Source organism: Sebastes fasciatus, chromosome 21 (genome assembly GCF_043250625.1).
Source record: "Sebastes fasciatus isolate fSebFas1 chromosome 21, fSebFas1.pri, whole genome shotgun sequence".
In the NCBI taxonomy this organism is placed as follows: domain Eukaryota; kingdom Metazoa; phylum Chordata; class Actinopteri; order Perciformes; family Sebastidae; genus Sebastes; species Sebastes fasciatus.
Genome location: NC_133815.1, coordinates 8,876,324 through 8,900,755, shown reverse-complemented (window position 1 = coordinate 8,900,755; position 24,432 = coordinate 8,876,324). Strand labels below are relative to the sequence as shown.

Here is a 24,432-nt window from a genome sequence, read left to right as displayed (position 1 = left end):
TTTAGTATGCTACTGTAACACTCTAAACACGGCTAAACTAAGATGGTGAACATGATGAACATTATGCTGCATTCACAGGGAATCAGGCAAACCGGATATCATGTTAGTGGACAAAGTTAAAATATTTAAACTTTTTTTTGTCCACTGCAACGGAATTTATAACCAGATGTTACGTAGCTCCCTCACACCGGAGAAAGTTGTTTAAGTTTGAAATATATTATTAAAAGAAAGCTGCATTTTGCAGCTACATGCATTACTAAAATAATTACATAAAATGGTAGAGACAAAATATTTTTTTTTAATATATTTTATTCCTTCACCATAGCAACCTATATGTGTTTCATTTTGCCGTCCTGCCATTCCGTCATACTGTTTGTATGTCTTTCCTGTGCCGTCCTGACGGTGTTGTCTGTCTGCCTGACTCCATGTGAATGCAGCATTATACCTGCTAATCATCAGCATACTAGCATTGTCATTGTGAATGTGTACAGCCTCACAAAGCTGCAAGCATGTCCGCAGACTCTTAAGTCTTATTTAGTTAGTTTCTGTAGTGTAAGTGACAACATTCACATGATGAATCTTCAACCTAGTTTCAGCTCTGCGATACTTTTTTTTTCTTCCCATGAGAACATTAGATGGGTTGCGCTGGGTCAGCATTGTTGTGACAGGCTTTAGTATAAAAGGAGAAGCAACCTGGGCTCGACTAGACAGGACAGGATATGAATAGGGATTCTAGATCAAAGACAACTGCCCTTGGAAATTGCATTATGGAAATCACAGATGAGATAGTGTCACTCAAAGAGTAATTTCATGCGTTTCCACAACAAACTTTAAAAGCATATCCCTTCTGTCAGAGAAGTAGCAGCAATCCCTTATCTAAAAACTATGAGTCATCTGATTTCAGATTTAGCCATATGAGTTTATATTTGACACATGATGAATTATAACATCACAATGCAGTGGTACTCAGGCATTCAGAGGCCTTTTAACCATTTGGCGATAGTAGATGGTATTAATACTGGCGCCAAAATGTGAGTTTTTGTTCTTTGTTCTGTCTGTGAGGAAAAGAAATCATTCTTCTGAAATCATAAGGACCCACGCTTCAATTCAGCACACAGTATCCGATCCACTGAGCAGCATTATTATCCATGTCGCTGCTGCACTAATACTAGCTATCTCCCTCGGTGCCATTTTCTGTCCGTCAAATGTATATAGAGAAAATGTCAGTCTTTCCAAGCCCGGCATACTGAGAGGCCATAATGGCATTAGCACAGCGAGACGGGGGTGCTCTGCCATTCACGCTAACCATGTTTGCCTTTTTCCATCACACTACACAACAAAGGAGCTCGTCTCATCAATAAGGAAGGTCCTGAACTCTTCAACTTTGCATTATGGCGGCACTGACACAGCAGCAGGAAGCGGCTCGCCGATGAAGGATGCAGAGCACATTTCACACAATGCCCGGGTTCCACCCTAAATATGAGGATTGAATAATGTAAAGAGGTGATGGAGGATCTTTGTGTAAAAAGGTCCCCGCTCAGTGGGAGAGGGAGGAGAAGACAGAGAGCGAGAAACAAAAGCGGTGCGGGGACAAGAGGGCGACCCCGGCAAATACTGACTCTGTTTCAAAAGGAATAGGAAGAGGCCCTTCCATAATTTAGCTGAGGGAAACGTGTTTGTTTGTTTACTTTGTGGACCAATATTTCTTGCCTTAATCCTGGACCTAAATGCTATATCTCACTCGGTTACATTAAGACATTAAAATATGGTACGTTTTTTAAAGGGTCACTTTACAGGGACAGATTTTAAAAAATGGTCAAAACTGAAGCAGCAGAGGCTGAGATATCTTGACTTTTAATCTCTCTAGTATAGACTAAGCTCCAAAAACACTGAATCCTACATTTTCCATAATGGATCTAGATAGCATTTTTTCATTAGACCCTCCCTGCCTCCTAAATGTGCTCATCTTTCAGACCAAACACCTTCAGTTTATAAGAGGCTTTCTGGTAAAAAAGTGTCATGCCCAAGCCGAGATAACCGTGATGACATCAGAGTCACAGAAGACAGTATACAGTACAACTGTTTTTCACAGGCTGAGTAGTAGGGCTGTCCTCCACCAAAGAAATTCTTAGTCGACAAACACTCATACAATTCGGTTACTAATCCATTAGTTGATATAATCAACAGATCTGTAAAACTGAGTTTCTCCACAAACAATCACGCAAAAGCACCACTTTAAATCTTGTGTTTACCAGAGATGTGCTCATAAGTTTCTTGGAAATAAGTCATTCAGCATGAAAAAAGCATAAAAAATGACTTATCAACTACAGAAAACTTAGTCGACTAAGACCAAAACGACCGATTAGTCGACTTATCGACTAAGAGGTGGCAGCCCTACTGTATAGTACTATTTGTGAAGAGTAAATTGAACATACTTCATGTGTAAAATCTGTAGTGTGTTCCTTTATGTCTTTCTTTAAAGGGGAACTACGCCCATTTTCAAAATTCATACATGTTATTCCTATGGTCTAAGACAGTCCAAAAATATTAGCAAACATGAACAACTCTCCCCCAAATCCAAAAACTAGAGTGCTAAAACCCAAACTTGTGATGTCATGGGGTATAAAGTCTGGAGCTGCTCCATAGACAATGAATTAGGAGAGATGTTACAGATGACACTGAGAGCACCATAGGGAGATGTTCTGAGTGTATGGGAACATTTTCTGAATCACAACTGACAACACTACAATAGAATAGAAAACAAATATTCTGTAGGACGACAAAATCAATCTCCCATTCATTGTCTATGGAGCAGCTCCAGACTTTATGACATCACAAGTTTGAGACTTACTTCTTTTGTTCAGCTCATGTTCACAAATAGAAATTACATATTGGAATTCTTAATTTAGGCGGTGTTCCCCTTTAAAACTCTTTGATTATTAACCTGCATGGATTTTGAGGACTTGTCACACCTGTCCAATCCACTCCAAAGCCAGCAGCTGCTACACGGCCAAAGTGTGTGAGACTCTTACTGTACCTGAACGTTGGCTCCCTGTCGTTGGATTCCTGGTTGTCTATCGAGCTCAGACTGCGTCAGGAAGCCCAGGCCCGTCAGGTACTGCTGAAGGTTCCTGCTCAGTTTCCTGGAGTCTCTAGAGCTGCTGCTGTAGGCGGTCAGGGGGCTCGGAGCTGTGGCCTGATGGCGGAGAGGGATGGTCCTCAGTTTGGAGAGCTCTCTAGAGATGACCTTCTGGGTGAGGTCGTCCTGCCATGTCAACCCTGGAAACAAAGATTGAAATTCAAACAATCAAAGTAGGTAGCATACGATGCAGAGTTTAAACCCTTTGGTCGTTGGGTCTTTTAAACACCTTTCGACTCAATATAACCTTGAAGTGTCGAAAACAAATTCCAAACAATCAGTTCATCTATTAGTCTGTGAGTATTGTTAGAAATATTGTTTCTTTGGCACAGCATTCTTGTAAATGGTGACTGAACAGTAAGTTCTCTACTTGAGGAAATTGTTAGTTATAGTTTTATTAGCTTTAAACAAAACAGCGAGGAGGAATCCGAACGGTAGAGTAGAGGAAGTTTAAAATTACTTATAGGAAGCCATGACTACACATGCACACATGTATGGACACATGTATATACACAGACATGTACACACACCAACACACACACCACAGCCAGTCAACAAGCCCAGGGAGAATGTCACACTGCGGCCTGACGCCTTGCCAACATCTCTGCTAATTGCCAACACATAGTTGGGATGCAGAACTCCTGGGCAGGGGCAAAGCGCACTGGTGCCAGGACCAGATGGAGCTACCCAAGCAAAAAAGATACCCAAAACATGGCCCCATTCCCAATGAGCCAAGAGGCACAGCATTCCATCGGCAAAGAGCGTAGGAATACCACAGATATTATACTTTTTTTAAAAGGAGCCAATATGTTCACTGATGACACTTCATCTCAGTGCAGAAGCATTTTTTAATGAGAATAATTACGTTGCATGTGAGGGAAAGTTTCGATTCCAAGATGCCACATACCATACTTTTTATTTATCTATAGAAACAATGCAGCTCTTAATGATGTAGACATGTTTAATAGCAATAAATTAACAGCCTGGGTTTAAAAAATACGCAAAAAATGAAAGTATCAACACCGCAGAATGTCTTCATTAGCCCTGTTTCTCACCCATACACTCTGGGTATTCTCATAGATATTCATAAGCACCAGATGAGGATCTGAGCAATGCAGAGCAGCTACAGATGCCTCCAGTCATTCTTGGCAGCGCTGAAAGCAGCACAAAGCAGCGTATGTTGCCACTGTTCTGGAACGCGGCTCAGCCATCCATCCGTACAACAATGACAGTTAACTACCCATGGCTTAACCGACGTGGTGTATACTTGTTATATATTAGCGCGGTGATGATCATTTACGCTATCATCAGCGGTGACGGGGAAATCAGGTCTGGCTTCAGCCCTAAAGGATCCATATGGTACATAGCGGTTAGCTGCAGCTGGTTAAACGGGGTTCATGGTGAATGTGCGAGGGTGACGCCGGCTTCATTGACTGTGACACCTCTATCCCCTCCGTCTCCTGGGGGATGCACTCATTTCCATACATACCATGTTGTTGTGTGTCTGTGATGGGTGCACTTGAGGGGAAAAAGGTACGCCGGTGCAAATTACAGAATCAGAATGAGCCATTTTGCATTTTGTAAGAGGAAAAAAGTCAGGAAGGAAAAGTGGAGGGCCTTTACGGTTGGATTCCTCTCAATCAACCTCTCAGCTGATTATCCTGGCACTGAGGAGCTAAATAAATGTCATGCAAATGCATCTGTAAGTCCAGGTTCCATCACCAAGTGCTGCTGGGTTTTTCGCCCGTTAAGGGTTGCACGCCATCTCAGGCAAATGCCTCAGTTAATTAACGCCTTGCCATTAGCGCAACAGCTTTCAAACAAGCAAGATATTTCTGTTGGCCTCCTGTCTGTTTTCTGTGACACAGAGAGAGGGGTGGAGGGTGGGGGTGTCTCCTAAATATTCAAAGCCTATTAGATGGGAACCTGTCTACATGTCTTGTAGTTTCATCTGCTGTTTTTGAAATGCAGATTTTCCCCTTTCCTTTACTTCTGCCCACCAACTGATTTTAAAAAGCATTAATGGAAGAGAGCGTGAATAATTTAGCTGCGAGTTCGACCCTAATTAGTCTAAATGAAATGTGTCAATCCAAATTGAAATTAAAGCAATGGTGCAATGGTGTGGCAGAAAATATGAATACGTTGTGAGCAGTAGGGCTGCAACTATTTTCATTGTCTATTAATCTGCTGGTCAAGAGGGATTGTGTTGCTCTTCCTAAGTGCTCTGTATAAGTTTGGTCTTATATGTGTTTGTAGTCTTCAAGCTAAATCTAAGTTTTTGATCTGTAAAATTTAAAATTGTGTCTCTTTAGGCTCTGTTTTTGGTCTCCACCATCTGTCTCTTTAGCTGCTAATGCTCCACTATGTTCACCAGCTAGTCACCTAACTGTGTCTGTCTGTTGTTTGGTGCTGGGCAGATCGGATTTTCCGCTGCAAACAGCTGCCTGCTGAATCTGGAAATGTCCTTGATGAGAGCGTTGAGAGTGAACCGAAACCGTAAATGTGCTGTAAAACCAAAACAAATGAGCTGAAAGATGCTAAAATGCTCTATAGAGATATGGAGAACTGCAGATAAACTGCTGATAATTCTCTATGTCACTATACTACACATAGTCGTATATTTCATTGTTAATATCGATTAGTTGTTTGGTCTATAAAATGTCAGAAAATGGTGAAAAATGTCGATCAGTGTTTCCCAAAGCCCAAGATGACATCCTCAAATGTCTTGTTTTGTCCACAACTCAAATATATTCAGTTTACTGTCATAGAGGAGGAAAGAAACCAGAAAATATTCACATTTAAGAAGCTGGAATCAGAGGATTTAGACATATTTTTTCTTAGAAATTACTCAAATCGATTAATCAATTATCAAAATAGTCGGCGATTAATTTAATACTTGATAAATAATCAATTAATCGTTGCAGCTCTAGTGTCATTTAATTTCCTTTAAACAATATTACTGCGTATTGCTGTTGTCTTCTTAACATACTTACACCACACATACGTTGTTTAACCCTTAAGTAGCTTCATGGTCTTATTCCACCAGCTTATATCAACTTCTCTTCACTGAAGCTATATGATGTTAACACAGCGATATGACTGCATTTTTTTAAGGCTACACTATTTCTTAAAATGCAAATATTCTAAATACCCTATCCATTATGTTATACACATTCCCCCAAAATCCAGACTGATGTATTCGGTATCTTTAGAGGCTTTTAAAGTAACATTTAAAATAAAGTTCTGTGGGTTTGAATGAAGCGTGACCGCCCGACCGCCTCTACTGAAGTAATTTCATATTGCCATTACTGAAAAACAGTTGGTGAACATCTACAAGGATACAAACGATTATTTGCCTGTGGAGGAAATCATTTTGCTCCGAGTAAAAAATCTGCAGCAGGTTTCTTTGAAATGATCGTGCCCCCTTCACAGACACGGACTCACACTGAACGGTTCAATAAAAGCACTCTTGTTTTCCTCATAGCAACTCAAGTTTTCACATGGCATGTTAGTGTGTGAGTGTGTCTGACTTTTTTTTTTTCTCTCCGGTACCATCTAGCAAGGTTGTCAAGGAACAGACAGAGCAGAATATGAGGAGGAACAACAATGGGTATTGTCGATTGTCTGTCAAAGAAAGAAGTAGGAGCATGTGGTTTCAGTGGCGCTGGAGTGACATGATGTCAGTTTATGGTCACTGATTCTCCTTGACTGATGCTTCCTGTCAATGGAGCTAATGCAAATGTCACAATGCATCATCTTACTTCACTTGTCAGTACTATGAGAATATCCACCGCGCAACACGGGGTCAGGAGGTCAATCGACTGCAGGTAAGTGTAGTTTAACGTGGTATATCATGAACACCGTTGTTACATTCTGACATGATTCATTTTGATGTTGAGAGTGCGGAGCTTGATAGTATAAATACCTACCAGGAATTGAAAAATAGGACATGAACTAGTTTAAAAAACGCAGAATTAACCTTCATCTGTCCTGCAGTCCAACTGACCGTTCACTAAGTTCGGACTAAGCCAATGCTAACGCTAAAACTCCGTCAGTTGGTTTGGTTTTAAAACGAGAATCCTCTAAATGGCTCTTAAATGACGTCTACATACATGATATTGTGCTAAAAGACTGAGGCTAAAGCTACTTGTCCCAGTCAGCATCCTCACTAACTTATAAGTAGTTTTTCATGTATTTTTACTGCATTATAAATAAAAATGTATATTAATTAAAGTGTTATTCATTCTAACATAACCCTTGGATGGTTTGGATGCTTACTATGAAAAAGCATACTTACATACAGTGGTTAGATTTATGCATATTGTTCTTGTTTTCAAACACATTTACAAGAGAAAAGAATATAAGGACGAAGAATAACCGATGAATTTGCCAAATTAAACATTAGCTACCGCAAGTTTGGGTGGGGTTGTTGAAGTGTAAACGTTCCCCAAGTCAAATAAAGAGCAGGACTGACCCACTGCTTACTTTAAATTCTGATATAGTAGCGTGTACCCGATTCAACTGTTATCAGGCCATTAGATGTGCATTATCGGTCACAATAAGCATCATAGATGTGAGTCATTAGGGGCCTACTATGCCTACTACGTTGTAAAAGTGAAAAGCAACACGTTCTAACTCGTAAAACTGAATGAAAATGTTACGTTTTCAACACAAACAAAGCAAAAACACTTAGTTAAGTTTAGGGGGAATAATCATGTTTTGGCTTAAAATAACTACATTTAAAAAGTGAAAGTGAAACTTACCACAAAGACAAATACACGTTGTTGGTCTCACATGAGGTGAACACCCCGGTCTCCTGGTTGAAAGCCCTATGTGTTTTGTGTCCAATCTATCGCCCCCGACCTCCACCTATGGAGTCTCACACCGTCTATACTACAGCGCCTGACTCCCGCTTTTGCTCCTGTCATAATTTCTACGGTCACTAGAGGTCACTGTCGTCTACTTTTATTCCTTCTTTCTGTGATTTAACATGTGAATCAATGATAAAGCGTACTAGTGGGTGTAGCAGGCCCCTACTGACCCACACACATGAGGCTTATAACCACTGATAACGAACCTTTAATGGCCTGATAACAGTCTAACCGTCCGTAGCGTCATCAAGGTGGATGTTCTAGTCATGAGCAGGTAACGTAACATGTAACCCCAAAAAATATTGTAGGTAGCTACTGCCACGCCTTTTGCCTTTGTAAATAACACTAACGCTAGGTTACTACTATAGACAGGTAAAGCTAGTTAGTCGAGAATGTGGGATAACGACAGATTCATCGCTCTAACTACAAACCCCTCCAATATGTGGCAAAGTCCAAAGCTAGACCGGCCTGCCCTGTCTAGATACGGTTGCTAAGCTATGATTGGACATTTAGCGTTCAGGGGCAGTGTTTAGCGAACATTCAATTAAATGCTCCGTCATTTTAATATATTGTACATCAAATTAATATATTACTGAATTAGCTCCTGTGTGTATCTTTACACAATCCCATCCTGCACACCCACTCACACACACACACACACACATTTAGCAGAGCCCATAATGACTCCACAGCAATATGACAGCAGCCTGGCTATGAAAAGTGTAGACACACTGTGGCTGCACACGGTGAATACTAAAGCTGCCTGGCTTTAGGTGATGCTGTGTAATATAAAAGTCATTTGCAGTTGGATGACAGGGTCTTGCATTCAAAAAGGTATTGTGGTGAAAATGTAATACCAGACATTGTGCTCTGCCATTGGGGACACATCCAGACAACCCAAGCCCTTTTGTACAAGGGTCAATTTCTATTGATCTGAATGACATTGGTGTTGTGCAGTGAGCAGAGATTGTGCGATTTCTACCTGCATCTCTGATGCAAGATAAAGAGGATTGTAAATCGATTCCATTGATGTTCCTTCTCGTTTTTTCCCCGCCTTCATCTCTTCAATTTAGGTTACAGTACAATGGTCTCTATAACCCTGTCTGGGATGAAAAATTTAAAAAAATGTGTCCCCTACGTCTTAAAGATGACACTTCAATAGCTGTTGAGCTGTTGAGCTGATAAGAATAACGTGCCACCGAGCATTAACAGTGCATCGTGGACTCATCCGAGGATAATGCTCCGTGTCTGTGGATGTGATTCTACAAGACAGAAAAGGGGGAAAATGATTCAAAGTGATGATGTCATGTCTGCGGCGTCTGTAAACGGGTGTCTACAAACACAAGGTCAGAGTCGCGTGATGATCTAAAGAATTTAAACAGCGGAGCAGGAAAAAATTACACACCGGATCTCTTCTCATCCCCCTCACTCTCATTTGTTTATTTCTAAGCAGTAATTAGAATAAATGTGTGGTCTCGCTTTGCTTAATATTCATCACTGCATTTTTTTTTCGCCCCTCTTTTTTTTTTTTTGGATTTCCTCCGGCCGACTGCTTACTCTTAATGATTTTCAACAGTGGTTCACGCCTGTTAAAAGATATTAAGCTCAGAGTGGCCTGCAAAGCCAATTATATTCTGTGGGCTGATGCTGGTGGTCACGGTCTGTGTTAAAGGAGTCTACTGCCCCCTGGTGGGTTATAGCTGCAGTTACAGGCTGCCAAATGGGAGGAGAAAATATGCACATAATTTTCTTATAATTTGCTTGGTCTGTAAAGTCCTACAAATTAATTAATAATTTCCTGTCAAAAGAAATAACCATGTAATTAGTACTAATTATAAGTAAAATAGAGACATAGGTCTGAGACTGTGAGACACTGTGTCTGCATTATTTCACATTTAATTAGTACCAAATTACTTATGTCTTTCCCGGAAACTTCCTAGGAAGTAATTAAGACTATACGGGTCCATGTAATCATTTGGGACACATATTCCTACATCACATTCAAGCTAAATTTAGGCATTTTATGGGCGGGAAATACCTTTCCAAGAGTTGTCTGTTAGAAACAAACAAGCCAGATCCATTTGTTTAGCAGCAATGGATCCATAACGGCAGACTGCCTGGAGGCTCCAGTCAATTCTAGCTGTTACACACACCGTAACAACCATCAGCAAAGAAGAAGCTCTGCCTACCACAGACGGTACAAGACATGAATATAAAATCGGCCATATTAACGGAACAAAACTGAGGAGATGTGCCGCTGCATGACTCCAGAATGGCTCCAAGGTTGGGGACCCTCACTGTAACTTCATTCATAATGAGCTATACTTCTGCCATGAAGACATCTTATTGTAAATACGCCCCCCCGAAGATGTAAGCTGTTATAACAAACACATTAGCTGCTGCCATTGATTGAGTAGGAGACTGCCTAATGTGATTACACCGTGCACCTCACAGTTACTCATCCACAAAATTAGCTCTCAATGTCCCACCAGCGTACAAGCCAATTAGATTGGCTGCTGGGGTTCGGCGATGATGGCAAAAAACAATGGCCCGATATGAGTTAAATGACCTGTTCTAGCTCGTTGGTGTGGCACCGCGCTAGCCAAGGAGACAGCTCGGCTTATTTGGCTTGCGTTACACAATGGCAGTTGACAAGCATTTGCTGTAAGGCCTTGTACATGACTGATAAAGGCTGCTGAACAGGAGGGGGGGGGGCGCTCGGACAAAGACAGACAGGCGGCGTGTACCTCTGTGAGCCAGTTTCTGTAGGAGGATCCTGAGGCGTTGCAGAGCAGAGGAAGAAACATCGTATGTGTACAGGTCTGCGGCGGCCAACTCCTGGCACCTTCCAAACACTCCATCTACAGAAAAAGAACAGAGGGAAACAGGTTCATGAGGGATGTGTTTTGATAGCTGAAAGTGAGAAGCACACATGAGAAAGATGTTTCGTGCCCAGTTAAGACGTTGTAATGGTGTGTGGCACCTGCAGCGTCTCCGCACCTCAAACTTCCTGTTTTGGGGGAGGTAATAGCTGACATTTTTCCTCTGACAGCACAACGATAAGCAGCCGTTCATGGCAGGAAGGACTTTATCAGGGACCCTGGTAATCTCCCTATCAGCAGGGCCTCCCGCCTCACTCAATACAGGTTGCTAGGCAACCCACGCCACAGAGTCCCTATCAGCCCCATAATTCAATGGCTGGTCCAGACCTCAGAAGGATGCGGAGGCTCAGGGGGGGTCAGAGCGCAATGTGTGCAAACGCAGCGCCTGGAATATAAATGACCCGCGTTGTCACCTTCTCTCAGCTGGAGAGATAAATCCACGCGTCTCTTGTTGGCTAAACTCACCAAATGAAAGTCCACCTCTCAGATGATCTCTGGAGATGAATCCTGCAGATTCGATCTGAGCCATCTCGTCCGTGCGCGCGAGCAATCAGGCGTACTGCCGTGTGCGAGTAAGTGTGAGGATGCCACCGAGATTAGACGAGATCTAATGATGTGAATCAACACTTTGTCATGCACCGCAGCGTCCCATTAATTAGGCCCAAGATGTCAGTGACAGCAAACATCAACGGTACGACTGACGCCCAATGACACGTCGGGGGACCGTAGAACACACAAACACTGATGTCCATTACATGCTGTCTCCTCCTCTGACACCATTTATACACTGCACGTTTATGATCAATAATATCTCTTAATCATCTATGTCAGGGGTTCCCAAACTTTTCCATGCCAAGGCCCCCTAAGTAGCATTAGTTGACGGCTGGGGTCCCCTTTTGCAAGATGTCTTTGACAATGCTACAGTAAATGTTAAAATAAATAAATAGATAAATATATTTCCTTACTTTTATTAATGCAATAATAATTGCAATTGTATTTCAAACCTTTAATCATTAGATTCAATATTTCTGGTTTCCATTATAAGATTTTTTAAATTTTTTGTCAGTTAAATTTAACAACATTCAACAATATCGTGTATCTGTGTGTCTGTGTGTTTGTATCTTGCTTGTCAGGTGATTTCCTTTTCAAAAAAACATGTCCATTTTTGTGAGTTAGCACTAGCTAGATAGATGATAGCTACTTTCAGCAGCAGCTTTGTGGCAGGCGCAGACCATTAAAGGTCAACACTGACAGCTTATGACGTGATGAATGATGTTTTAGGAAGAAGGGTGTGGCAAATAAGATTCTGATATGTTATATATTATAATACATTACATTTTAGATTTCATAATAATAATAAAAATAAGAATTTATTTTTCAAAATAGATTTTCTTTTAGCATTTTCCTTCATCGTCCCTCCAATTTGCGGAGGCCCCCCTGGCGCCAACTGGCCGAACAAAGGGAGCCTGATCTACGTGACTTAACTTTTTGACACAGAGAGGAGGACGAGTGAAAAGGAAAAATATTCACTTTTTTATTTCATCTATTTAAACCTCATCAAGCATCAGTTTTCACCTTCGACTACAAATAATTTAATTACAGTGGCGTGTTCGGTGTAGAAGTCAGTGACTGCTGATTACAAAGATAATAACGTGATGTCAGAATCTAAACTCAATTCTTATTCCAAATGAGAAGCGGGTGTTTTCCTGACTCTCCCCCCCCTTCGCCTGTGACCCGTTAAATGACAGCTCTGTACAGGAAGAAGCCCGTGGGAGGCGGTGAATTAGCATAAACAACACAGTGCAATGCTCAGGAGTTATTCTGGGAACTCAAAACAGCGCAGAGGAAAACTTCCCACCTACAGATGCACAGATCATCACAGACGTCTGATTCACAAGACGTCAACTGTCTCCTTACTCTGCACCAACAAGCACACTCTTCTAATGATATTATCGCGGGTGACATGGTTAATATAATAGCTTAAGGTTTTGTCATTATATTATATTTCTCAAGGACTTCTGGTATGATTTAGTTTTCCCCAGTCAGACGCTAACAAACACATATTATGTAAGAAATGAGGAGAGGCTGGTGACATAACAAGTCATGGGAAAATGTAAAATGTTTGACGCTCTGCATCCCTAATTGGTTTCCATGGCAATGGCTACAGTTAAACATGTTACTTCCTTCTCCTTTGTCAAGGATTTAGTGCATTTAAAATAGAAGTCAGAGGTATTTTACAACAAAGAAACCCTTGTTTCAACATTACAGTTGATTGTCTTATCGAAGTGAACCGTTCGGAGCAGCATGCATGACAAATCACAAAGCACTGTGCTGTCACTTTATAATGTTTATGCACAATACTGAGATTATCAAGCAACAGTGGCTCATTGTAGTTGACAGTTTGCAGGAAACTGATTTTTCTGACAGCTAAAAACAACATTTTAATTTCAGGCGTGGAGGAGCGCAGCGTGTGTCTGGTGCATGAAGGGTTGTTCAAATTTGAGAATAACAGAAATGCAGGGCAATTAAGTATTTTGAGAGTTTTTCCTAAAATATATCAGCAGATAATCTGTGTAGGTCTGACACATTGAAGGGGAATGAAGCAAAAATCCATCAAGCAGAGCAGAACACAGTGATTTTTGAGTGATCATCTGTCAGGTTTAAGGAAATATTAAGCTGACAATGGATCAATTTGTGGCCCTGCAATGAACAAAAGGCAACAGCAATGCAAATGACCCCTGATCAATCTAATCTATAATGCATGAAACAGGCCACAGAAATCAATCGATCAATCCTCAGACGTACAACCCTACAAATCAGTGACATCCTCACTAAAGAGAAGCTACGTCTGGATAAGCGCCATGTTGACAGGAATAAAGACGAAGATTTTCAGCCCAAAAAAAAGGTAGAGAGCTGTAAATCCAGACGCCGTCTCTCCTCCCACTGTGACAGACAGTGCGACACCCGGCTCCCGCTAAAGCTATTTAAACTGTGAAGGCTAATGCTCTGGGATAACAGGAGCAAACACTAAAGCTGACAGTCAGCAAGGCATTTCCAAAAGACTGTACGTCGGGAGGAGGAGGAGACGGACCCGGGAGACAAATTAAGACGTATTGGAACAGGTGTATTAGCTGTGCAACTCATGTCATGAAAATGAATAGGGCCGAATCAATGCACCGAGACCGGCCAGATGTAGTCGGCTACTAAAGAAAAGGACAGAAACAAAAGTGATCAGGATGTGATTCATGTTTACAGATTATTCAGGTCTTTTTTTAATGTGAACATTGTGGCTTTGAAATGATAATTACATTTATGCATGCACTGCAATCTACATGTAAATACAGAAATTAATAAAGATAAACCAGACTCTCAGACATCAAAACGTACCGCCGATTCAATTTGACTGTGGAATATAAATTAGGTCTATTTTATTTTTATCATTACTTCTCCCATTTGGCACCAAAGAGCTTGTGTCTTTTGTACAGTCTCATATGTGTTTCTTCACTTAACACTTCTTGATTATTCTTGGATTTGCACCCACTGCGTCGGCGCTCTTTCTCCACCCATGCACACTGTTTGGGTTTATAGATTTTGTAGTGGTTGCTTTAAAGTGTTTATGCTGCAGTTGAACTCGTTGCGAGCTTTTCGATCAATGGACGCATCACCTAAATCGTTTAAATCTAAAATACAGCGCGGACGTTTCAGACAATATAGGCCCAAGTGGAGGCGAGATAACCACCAATCGATGAAGCGCTGTTGGTTAAGTGTTTAATAGGAGGCAACCGGTGCCCTCAGGGAAACTTGTAGCACTTATCCACTGTACTTTAGCTTAGCTTATCATACCAGCAAGCCACAGACTCTGGAGAGTTGCATCAAATTAAAATGCACTTCCGGTCTCCGGGTATAATCACATATCCTTTTAGACGAACCCCTGACAAAGTATTCCCCTGAAGATGGAAACAAAGATTTGAAAAGGTTGGTTCCAAAATGAGACATGACAGCAGAAGATCTAATGATATATGGAGGATGGTAATTGACCTACTTAATCAATGACACAATAACATCTACAGCAGAAGAACATGTTTCCTCTTTGCCCTTCTCATTTATTAAAGCTGGTACTTGTACCATATAAAAAGTATTCACAATTGATCTAAGTAGTTAGTGGTAATTACAAATATAAAACAGAAAGTACCTGTTTGGATCAACCCTCAAAGTCAGTATTTAGTACAAGCACCTTTAGCCAACGCTTCGAATGATTGAGCCGATCGAATACTTGTTACATGCACTGTAAATGACAGACAGTCGTGTATAAAATGGTGCTGATTGACACCGCAGAGAGCAGCTTCTTCTCTCAACCCTCCCCTCCCCTCAGCCACTTTGCATGGCAACAGCATGGGTGAGGAAGAGCACGGTTGGCCCAGCCCAGAATAAACCAGGTTACTCCTTCAGGGACCTGGGGAAGAGTTGAAGTGGCAGACCTAGTTACTCCCACTCATCCTCTGTCTGCGCGGCGGATGCTGCTGCTGCTCATCAGGAGCCCGATGGAGAGTGACAGAGCGTAGATTGAATATATGTAGAGGGTTATGAAGCAACTAAATAATGTCTCATTACTTGCATATTAGGTACAACATTAATCTTTCTCGCCTGTATATATTTGCCTTTATTGAGCATAGCGCCTTGTAATTATATTTCAGCGTGAGAGGGATAATGTGAGTGCTGCTCCTTGGGCCAAAGCGTCGTATAAAAAATAAAATAGAAGATGAAGAGATGTAGGGGAAAGAAATGACCATCCACATCATAGCTTTGCGTGATAGTCTAATGTAATATGAAACGTCCACACCCACCACGACCCTCCTCTGTACCTCTGGGGTTTTTTCTGTCGAGGTGTCAGCAATTTCCCTCTATTAGGCTTTACACACCGCTCCCTTCTGAACCAATGCAGTCGGTGTAATTAAAGTCAGTCTTTCATATTTCTCTTCTGCACGGCCTCCTCCTTCCCTGTTTCTTCCTAAACTGGGTTAATATGGAAATAAGGGAAGGGATCTCCAAATTTGCTTCTCTAACATGCTGCAAACCCAAAGACTACTGACTATCCCTCACTATTAGATCTTACCCCCGCCAACAGATATCTTTAAACCCCATCTGAGGACTGATACCACTCCGCTAAATGTAACTACAGCCAGTTCACAGGTGTTATCCCGTTAATTCAGTTATTGTATAATATGGGCTAAATGTTGACCTTCTTTGTTCCTTCTGATGAACAGATGAAACGATAACTCATCTTTTTGGGGACTGTACCTTTAGTCAGACTTTTTGTTATGACCTTGATTTTTTTTTAAACAGAAAAATAGATGCTTATTGTTATTTTATTTGTTTGGGTTTTTTTTGCTTGTCAAGAAAATCTTTGTCATGAATCTCAATATACACGCCAGCAAATTTGCAAAACAGAAACCCAACCTTACTGTCTTCATATCCTACTTAAAATCCTACCTGAACACACTAAAATACTGCAAGCTGTGAAAACTAGAGCCGTATGTCATGAATTTGATTTGTAATTTATTAATTTAATAATAATTAATTTATAATATTATTAAAATAATATTAATAATTTAATTTTGTTTGAAATAAAATTTGCTTTTTATTTCGATTTCTCTATCCTTTTATCTTCTGCACACTACCTCGAGCTTACATTGCCTTGTTTTCTGTCGGTAAACCTGAAATTTCCATTGTGTAAATAAAGTTTTGAATATAAACTACGGATTGTTAGTTTAACTTAGCGTAAAGACTGGAAAAGGCTGAAAAAATCATCCAACCACTACCTGTAAAGCTGACAAATTAAAACGCTAGTCTATAACTAGTTGTTGATTGTTTGACAGGCTAGCTGTTTCCCCCTGTTTCCAGTCTTTATGCTAAGCTAAGCTAACTGGCTGCTATAGTTGTAGCTTCATATTTACCGAATAGACATGAGAGTGGTATCAATCTTTTCATCTAACACACTGAAGAAAGCAGATAGGTACATCCAGAAAATGTCAAACTATTTCTATAAGACCCGTCTCTTTTCTTCAGCTTGTTGATATTCATTATTTCTGCTTTTGTTAAACATTATTTCTATGTGCAATATGCTTGTTATTCAGCATCGATTTTGATATAATAGTAAATTGAATATCTTGGCTTTTGCACTGTTGATTAGACAAAACAAGTAATCTGTGAATGTCACCAACTCTGGGAAATTACAATTGGCATTTTTCACTATTTTCTGACATCTTATAGACAAAATTATCGACTGACTACTAGAGAAAAATAATCAATAATGAAAATGATTGTCAGTTGCAGCCCTGATAAACTGACTTGACTGTATGAGCATTAAAGCATTAAAATGAATATGTTCACTGTAAATACACAAGAGGTTAGTAATAAACAAAGCCACCCACAGACTGTAACGAGAGACAAACACTAAACATAATCATCTCAGGTCATTCTCATCCCTCCTCTTCTTATTGTCGTATTAATATTCAAACCGGTACTTGTCCTGTTTTTCATTGCTTGTCCTGTTTCTTACTCCAAGCTGTCTCCCATAGGTCACATCATGTTTTGCATGTAAATCTATTGTCTGCCAACGAGGCACGAGTCCCCTTCGCTGGCTTCATCTTGCTTGTGAAATTGATTGTATGATGAATCTGCAGAAAGCAAATGAAGCGAGCAAACAAAACAAACAAACTCAAAGCGCAGGCATTCAATCATTAAAAACAAAACACGCCCTGGGACGGATGTAGATCTCCAGTGTGCATGTAAGAACAATATGGTGTTGGAACCTTCCACTACGGGAGAATACATTAACCTTTCACGACGGCTCTCTCGTGAAGATGATCCTCGATATCGACACGCTATCAATCTCCTTTAAAATTGAAGCCCCCCTGCTGTGTGTGATTCTGCTGAATGCCACGCTGTGAAAAGCCATGACATTTCCCCTCCATTCATCAGGTGACACGTTGCCACGACAACCACTGACACAGACGCATCCATCCTCCGTGACAAGATGGTTTTATAGATGAGGTCGTGACCATTTGCGGTTTGGGTAAACCTTGACATATAAAAGGGAAAACATCCTGCCGGTATTGATCCGAAGCCTGGTGGTTAGTTAGATGAATTAAATGAGACAACTGTTTAATAGGTATATTGTGCTCGCCTCTCACTGTTGCAGCCTTGCTCCCAGATGTTTTAAAGCTTTTCTTAAACATGACTCATGTGTCTAAACTGAGCTGGAACAAAATGCGGTGAGCAAGATCTCCAATGACGATCTATCTATCTATAAATCCCTGAATGATTAAAAATAGCCAGGACGGGTTGAGAGGTGCATTGGGTCGATGATGGTTGATGCTACAGGGATGATGTACAATATAACGATGTGTGGTGGGCGTACACGACTCGCTGAGTCTGACTTACCATTGACGCAGAACTCATACGGTGTACAGAGCTCGTCTTCAAACAGGCAACCTGGAGGGGAGAGAGGGAGAAACACAAGACTTAGTAATAGACAAAAAAATCCTCCACAGGTTGCTCTACAACAATTTTGATAATCGCGTACGTCATTTATCAAACAGAATTTACATAAATTATCTTGTTACAGCTTCTCAAAAGGAAGAATATGATGCTTTTCTCCTCTGTATATCATTGTAGATTGAATATTTTGGGGTTTTTTGTACTACTGGTTGGACAAAACAAGCATTTTGAATATGTCACCTTGGGTTCTGGGACCATTTTATGGTCTAAACAATAAATGCATTAATCAGTCATTAAACGAGTTAGATGAGAAGATTGATACCACTTTCATATCTGTATTTGTTAAACGGCTCTGTTGAATACTCGATTCCGATTGGTCAATCACGGCGTTCTACGGCCTGTTATTTCTTTACAGCAGACCGTTGCTATGTATAACAGACCGTTGCTATGGGCGCAGTGCTAATGTCGGACTCTGGCGGACTGTTTTTGTGTCAAATCATTGATTTCTTAAGTAAGTAGCCGTGTAATAAGCGGGATAATGTACAGCTAGCGGGTTATGGTTGTGAAATAAACCCCGAAGCAGAGGTCTTGCATCGCGTTGGGCTGCTGCATAACTCAAGATGGGAGGGACATTGTAAACCAGTCCAGCAGGCATACAAGGAGGAAAACAAAACAAATGTGTTGATATTGGATATAAATGGAGGCCATAAGCAAATGTAGTACACACATATAGACACAATTGACAACTGAATGTACAGAAAATGTACTAAATTGCAGAACAAAATTAGCCCAAAGTCACAAGTTCTAAATATGTCCCCGCTCTATAAGAGTACAGCTTAGTACTACATTAACTGTGGCCGTGGGCCTCGCCACTAATGGCAGAGCCATCAATCACCAATTAGTGCGACTTCTCCTATCCTGTCTCTGACACTAATACCCCAACGCTTCCATATATGAATGTTGTATGAATATTAATGAACTTTTACGCTTGGACCAGGGCTGGGTGTTCCAGACTAATAAATGAACAGATGGCAGGAGCATTATGGGTAGCTGTTCCCTGTGTTCATATTTCACACATGGGAGTTGCAGCGAGCAGAGGACTGATTGTTCTGCTCGCCGATCTGCACAGGTGATCCTCCACGTTCACACATTTCCAGGAAAAGACGGGGGAAAAAATAGTCTGTGGGGTAAAAACTCCTCTTGAAGTGTTATTTTCTGTCACATTCAGGGTCAAAATCAGACATTCAGCCAGTAAATGAGCCACTAATCATTTGGGTTTGTTCAATAAGCTCTCGACAGGCTACAGTGTTTATGGCGTTTGCAGCGTTGGCAACACGGAGACAATCAACAACTAGGTCATGCCTCAGTCCTCTTTCGTCAAGTCTTTTATCTTTGTTATTTCCCTGCTTCAGCTCATCAGTAGGAGTGACGTACTTGGATGCACCCTCTTGGCCCAGGCGGCCTCGATGGACAGCAATGAGCAGCTCGTGACCGTGAATAGAGAACAGGCTGAGTGGGAGGAGAGGCCTCTGTCAGACCTCTTTAATAATGAGAAGAGATAGGTGCGAGAAGTCTGTTAATCAATTCACACAGAAAGGAAAGATAATCAGGACAGGTGGGGATGAGACGGGAACTTTTCAGGCATCACTTGCTCCAAGTTTGTTCAAGTTCTCTTCTGTGCAGATCCATCATTAGGATCATTATTCTGTTATAATTATTAAAGTCTAGTCTGCGTGATAACCGGATTACACAGTAACAATATGCAGCCATTTTGTTTGGAAAGTCGAGGGCACATTACATCTTTCGGAGGTAATGGCTTCAGTATGTCAGCGAAATGGCTATTTAACGATGTAGAGTGAGGCATCATAGCAGAGCTGTAAGGTCGCTCAGTTCTCTAGAACAAAACTAAAAGGCAGAATGTCCTGAACAGAAGAGACGCAACTTACTGTTCGAACATCAAATGGCTTCTTTGACAACACGTACTTTCCTGTTTTTCTCATTTTCATGGACAGACTAAGCTACATTTTGCAGGTTATACCATGACTCTAAAATGCTGTTCTCGGTTGAAAACTGCACATGGACTTGAGCATTTTGTTCCGAAGCTTCCTGCCACAGCAGATCCATAATGACACTAGAGCTGCAACGATTAATGGATTAGTTGTCAACTATTAAATGAATCGCCAACTAATGGATTAATCGGTTTGGGTAATTTGTTAAGAAAAAATAAGTCAAAATGTTCTGATTCCAGCTTCTTAAATGTTAATATTTTCTGGTTTCTTTACTCCTCTATGACAGTAAACTGAATATCTTTGAGTTTTGGACAAAACGAGACACCTGAGGACGTCATCTTGGGCTTTGGGAAACATTGATCGTAATTTTTCACTATTTTCTGACATTTTATAGACCAAACATCTAACTACCAATGATTAATGGAGAAAATACTCGACAGATTAATAGACAATGAAAATAGTCATTAGCTGCAGTCCTAAATGACACTCTTTTCCATAGATATTAAATACTAACGGGCACAATATAAAATCTTGGCCAGGACTCCCTTGGAAAAGAGATTTCAAACCTCAATTGCACTATCCTGGATAAATAAAGGTTAAATAAAATAAAATAAATAAATAAATTATAACCATAAAACAAACTTTTAACACACATTTCAACTGCTTTACAAAATCTGAAAGCTCCTTTAATCAATAATTTTATATTAACAATGAATTATATGTATAGTATAGTGACATAAAGAATTATCAGCAGTTTATCTACAGTTCCACATAGCTCTATAGAGCATTTTAGCATCTTTCAGCTCATTTGTTTCGGTTTTACAGCACATTTGCTGTTTCGGTTCACTCTCACTGCTCTCATCAAGGACATTTCCAGATGCAGCAGGCAGCTGTTTGCAGTGGAAAAGCTCTAATAAACACTCTGTACACGACCTGCCCAGCACCAAACAATAGACAGACACAGTTAGTGACTAGGTGGTGAACATAGCGGAGCATTTAGCAGCTAAAGAGACAGATATTTCCCTCGGAAGTTGGTGGAGACCAAAAACAGAGCTAAAAGAGATAGGATTTTAAATTTTACAGACCAAACGATCAATATTTCCCCATTTAGCTTGGAGATGACTACAAACATATATAAGACCAAACTTATGCAGAGCACTTAGGAAGAGCCACACAATCCCTCTTGACCAGCATGCATCTCACCGCTCTGCAATTAGTGTCAGTCCATTCAACTTTACCTCCCCATCACTTCCCTGCTTAATTCATCGGGTTCTCTGGGAGGCCTTGTCAGCTCTCAATATTAATTACGACCTTCCATTTAATGAAGCATCCAGCCAAGCATAGTTAGTCAGACATGTGTGTGTATGTGTGTGCGTGTGTGATAGGCAGGGACATAGGATTGATAACGCCACATCCCCTTTCTCCAACACCATGCCAGAGATGATTAAAATGGCGCCTTTTAATTAAAATGCAATCACAGTGGATGCTGCTGATTATACCTCAGGCGAAAAAAAACAAAAGGGTGCTCGACTCGTCGTGGCTGAGGAAGAAAAGTAGAAAAAACAAAAAGGTGTCCAGGTTATATCTTACTGAAGCATCCTGATAAAAGAGTAGCCACATTGTTTTGTGTAATTCTAGGTGTGCAAAATCATTCACAAAGAAAATGACCTTTCCAAAAAAGTACTACACTTGCTATTGAGTGTTGATGCTCTTGTTGCCATGTCAACCTCATCACAGTAGCTCCTCAATGGGAAATTTAGACGAGTAAGTGCAGCCTCAGTGGGATTTGGTGGACCAACAGAGATGATTTGAGTGTGCTTTTTGTGTTGAAATCACACAAATGAACAAGGCCCTGCCTCCAACGCTGTATCCAGTTCTCTACATCCATGGGTTTCAGGCCCTCAAATGTGAGCATTTACTGCTTTGTGAGCTTTATATCATTGTAAACTAAACATCTGGACAAAATTGGCGTCACATAGAGCTCTAGAAAAATTGCATTTTTCACTATTTCCTGACATTTTATTGACTTAATCAATTAATTATCAAAACAACTGCCAGATTAATCGATAATGAAAATAATCCTTTGCCGCAGCACTAGCTGTGAGCTAACAGGTGCTGTAAATGCGCACTAGCTTCCCCTCCCAAAATAGGCACCGTGTGACCTAATTTACAACGACAGAATGCAGGGAGAATCCAGGAGGTCAATGGATGCAGTAAGTCAGTTCACATACAGGCAGTTACTGGCCTGTATTCACATCATTCTGGGAAATAAGAGATCGTAGAAAGAACTGCAACCTTATAGATCTTACAGTTTTATCTCTGTCTGTCTTTGCAAAATTAAATACAAAATGTTACGGAGGTTTTGCATAAAAACACTTCCAGAAATCAAAAACAATAACCTGTGGCCTAAACCTCTCCAGAGCCTCCATCCACAGCTGTGTAACGGAGAGACACTTTCCCATGATGCCCCCTGCCTGCTTTATTACCACTAACTGCTATTAAGGGAGGCAAGTGCATCTTCTGTTTAAGTAAGCAAGGATTAACACACACACACACACACACACACACACACACACACATACACACATAATACAATTCACCTTGAGCTAAAATCTCAGCTCCACAGCGTGTCAGGGACACAACAACAAGGGTGTCAACCCTCGGGGGCGTGAAATCCGAGAGGAGCGTGTTTGAAGGGAAAAGCTCATTTGAGGTCATTTAAGGAAAAGCAATTACATTAGAATGACTGAGAGTTTCTCATTAGACAATAATATAGCCACATTAATATCTCAGATAATCTCCACCTGTACATTATCAAGCCATCCATTACACAGCTCAGAGCGGGTTTCTGTCTGGAGGAGCTGCTTGAGATCGTCTTCAACATTTGGCTGACCTTGCCTTGAACATTAAATATGTCCCGATGAGGCTAAACCTAAGAAGAAGTCAGAGACTTTTATCGTTCACTTTCCACTCACAGGTGGTTGGCCGGTGCCGGGATACCATCTGTGATGTCTAAGAGGCCAAGGAGGACGTTGGGAGTCTGGCAGCGAGGACAGCCACTCCCAGAGCCTGCTGCAGTTTCGGACATATTTCATTCACTCTCTGGGGCCACCGACATATCTTTTATTATAATTATAAGCTGCGACCAAGGACACCTGACGTATTTTTACTCTCACACACACACACACACACCTGGACTGTCGGCCAAAAAAGCCATTTCCGAACAGTGCAGAGGGTGACAACGTCAATAAAAGTGCAAGTGAATTGAAAAGGGAGCGCTGCTGGTAGCAGGGACAGCAGAGAGGAACATCACCTGCAAGCAAATTAGCACCAGCTTGACACCGTGTCCGCAGATTTAAACAGCTTGTGTCGTTAAGGCGCTCTCCTGCTAAAATTAAAGATGGCTCCGAGCTTCTCTCTCTGCTCCAAAAGGTCTGTTCTTGTCAAGAGCGGCACGTCACATGTCGGCAATGCAGCCAAGGTAGCTCAACATTTTCATACATTCCACATGCACTTTCCATCTTAACATGACAAGACGTTGTTATAACAATTGTTTGAATAATGCTGTGACATTCTGTGCACCGACGTTTCACAAGGAAACTGAGGTGAAACACACTTAACTAGGGGTGGGGGAAAAAAATCGATACAGCATAGTATTGCGATATTTTGCACGGCAATATTGTATAGATACTGGTAAAACGCTAAATAACGCTCCAAAGTTGCACTTAATTTGGTGAGAAAAATCTGGCATTGCCATTTTCAAAGGGGTCCCTTGACCTCTGACCTCAAGATATGTGAATGAAAACTGAAAATGGTATCTTATTAGATAAAACAGATGTTGACAAACTGCATAATTTGCAGTGGAAGAAAGGTAATAAATCGCAACATATCTTATCGCAATACTCGGCATATCGCAAAATGTTTAAAACCGCAATAAGATCATGATAACATCGTATCGTGGGGCCTCTAGTGATTCCCACCCCAACTGTTAACAATCCATTTTCACACCACAAAATTACCGTGAGCTACAC

The 24,432-nt window shown here is 40.9% G+C and overlaps 1 protein-coding gene across 1 annotated transcript in view; it reads right to left on the bottom strand.

Annotated features, from left to right (window-relative positions):
- The window catches only part of ptprn2 (protein tyrosine phosphatase receptor type N2), a 132,340-nt gene that overhangs the window by 98,032 nt on the left and 9,876 nt on the right, over nucleotides 1–24,432 (bottom strand). The window contains exons 2-4 of the mRNA XM_074622592.1: nucleotides 18,336–18,386; nucleotides 10,758–10,871; nucleotides 3,038–3,279 (exon numbers count right to left, since the gene is read on the bottom strand). Coding sequence (XP_074478693.1) covers nucleotides 3,038–3,279; nucleotides 10,758–10,871; nucleotides 18,336–18,386 — 407 coding nt within the window. The remainder of the gene's footprint in view (nucleotides 1–3,037; nucleotides 3,280–10,757; nucleotides 10,872–18,335; nucleotides 18,387–24,432) is intronic.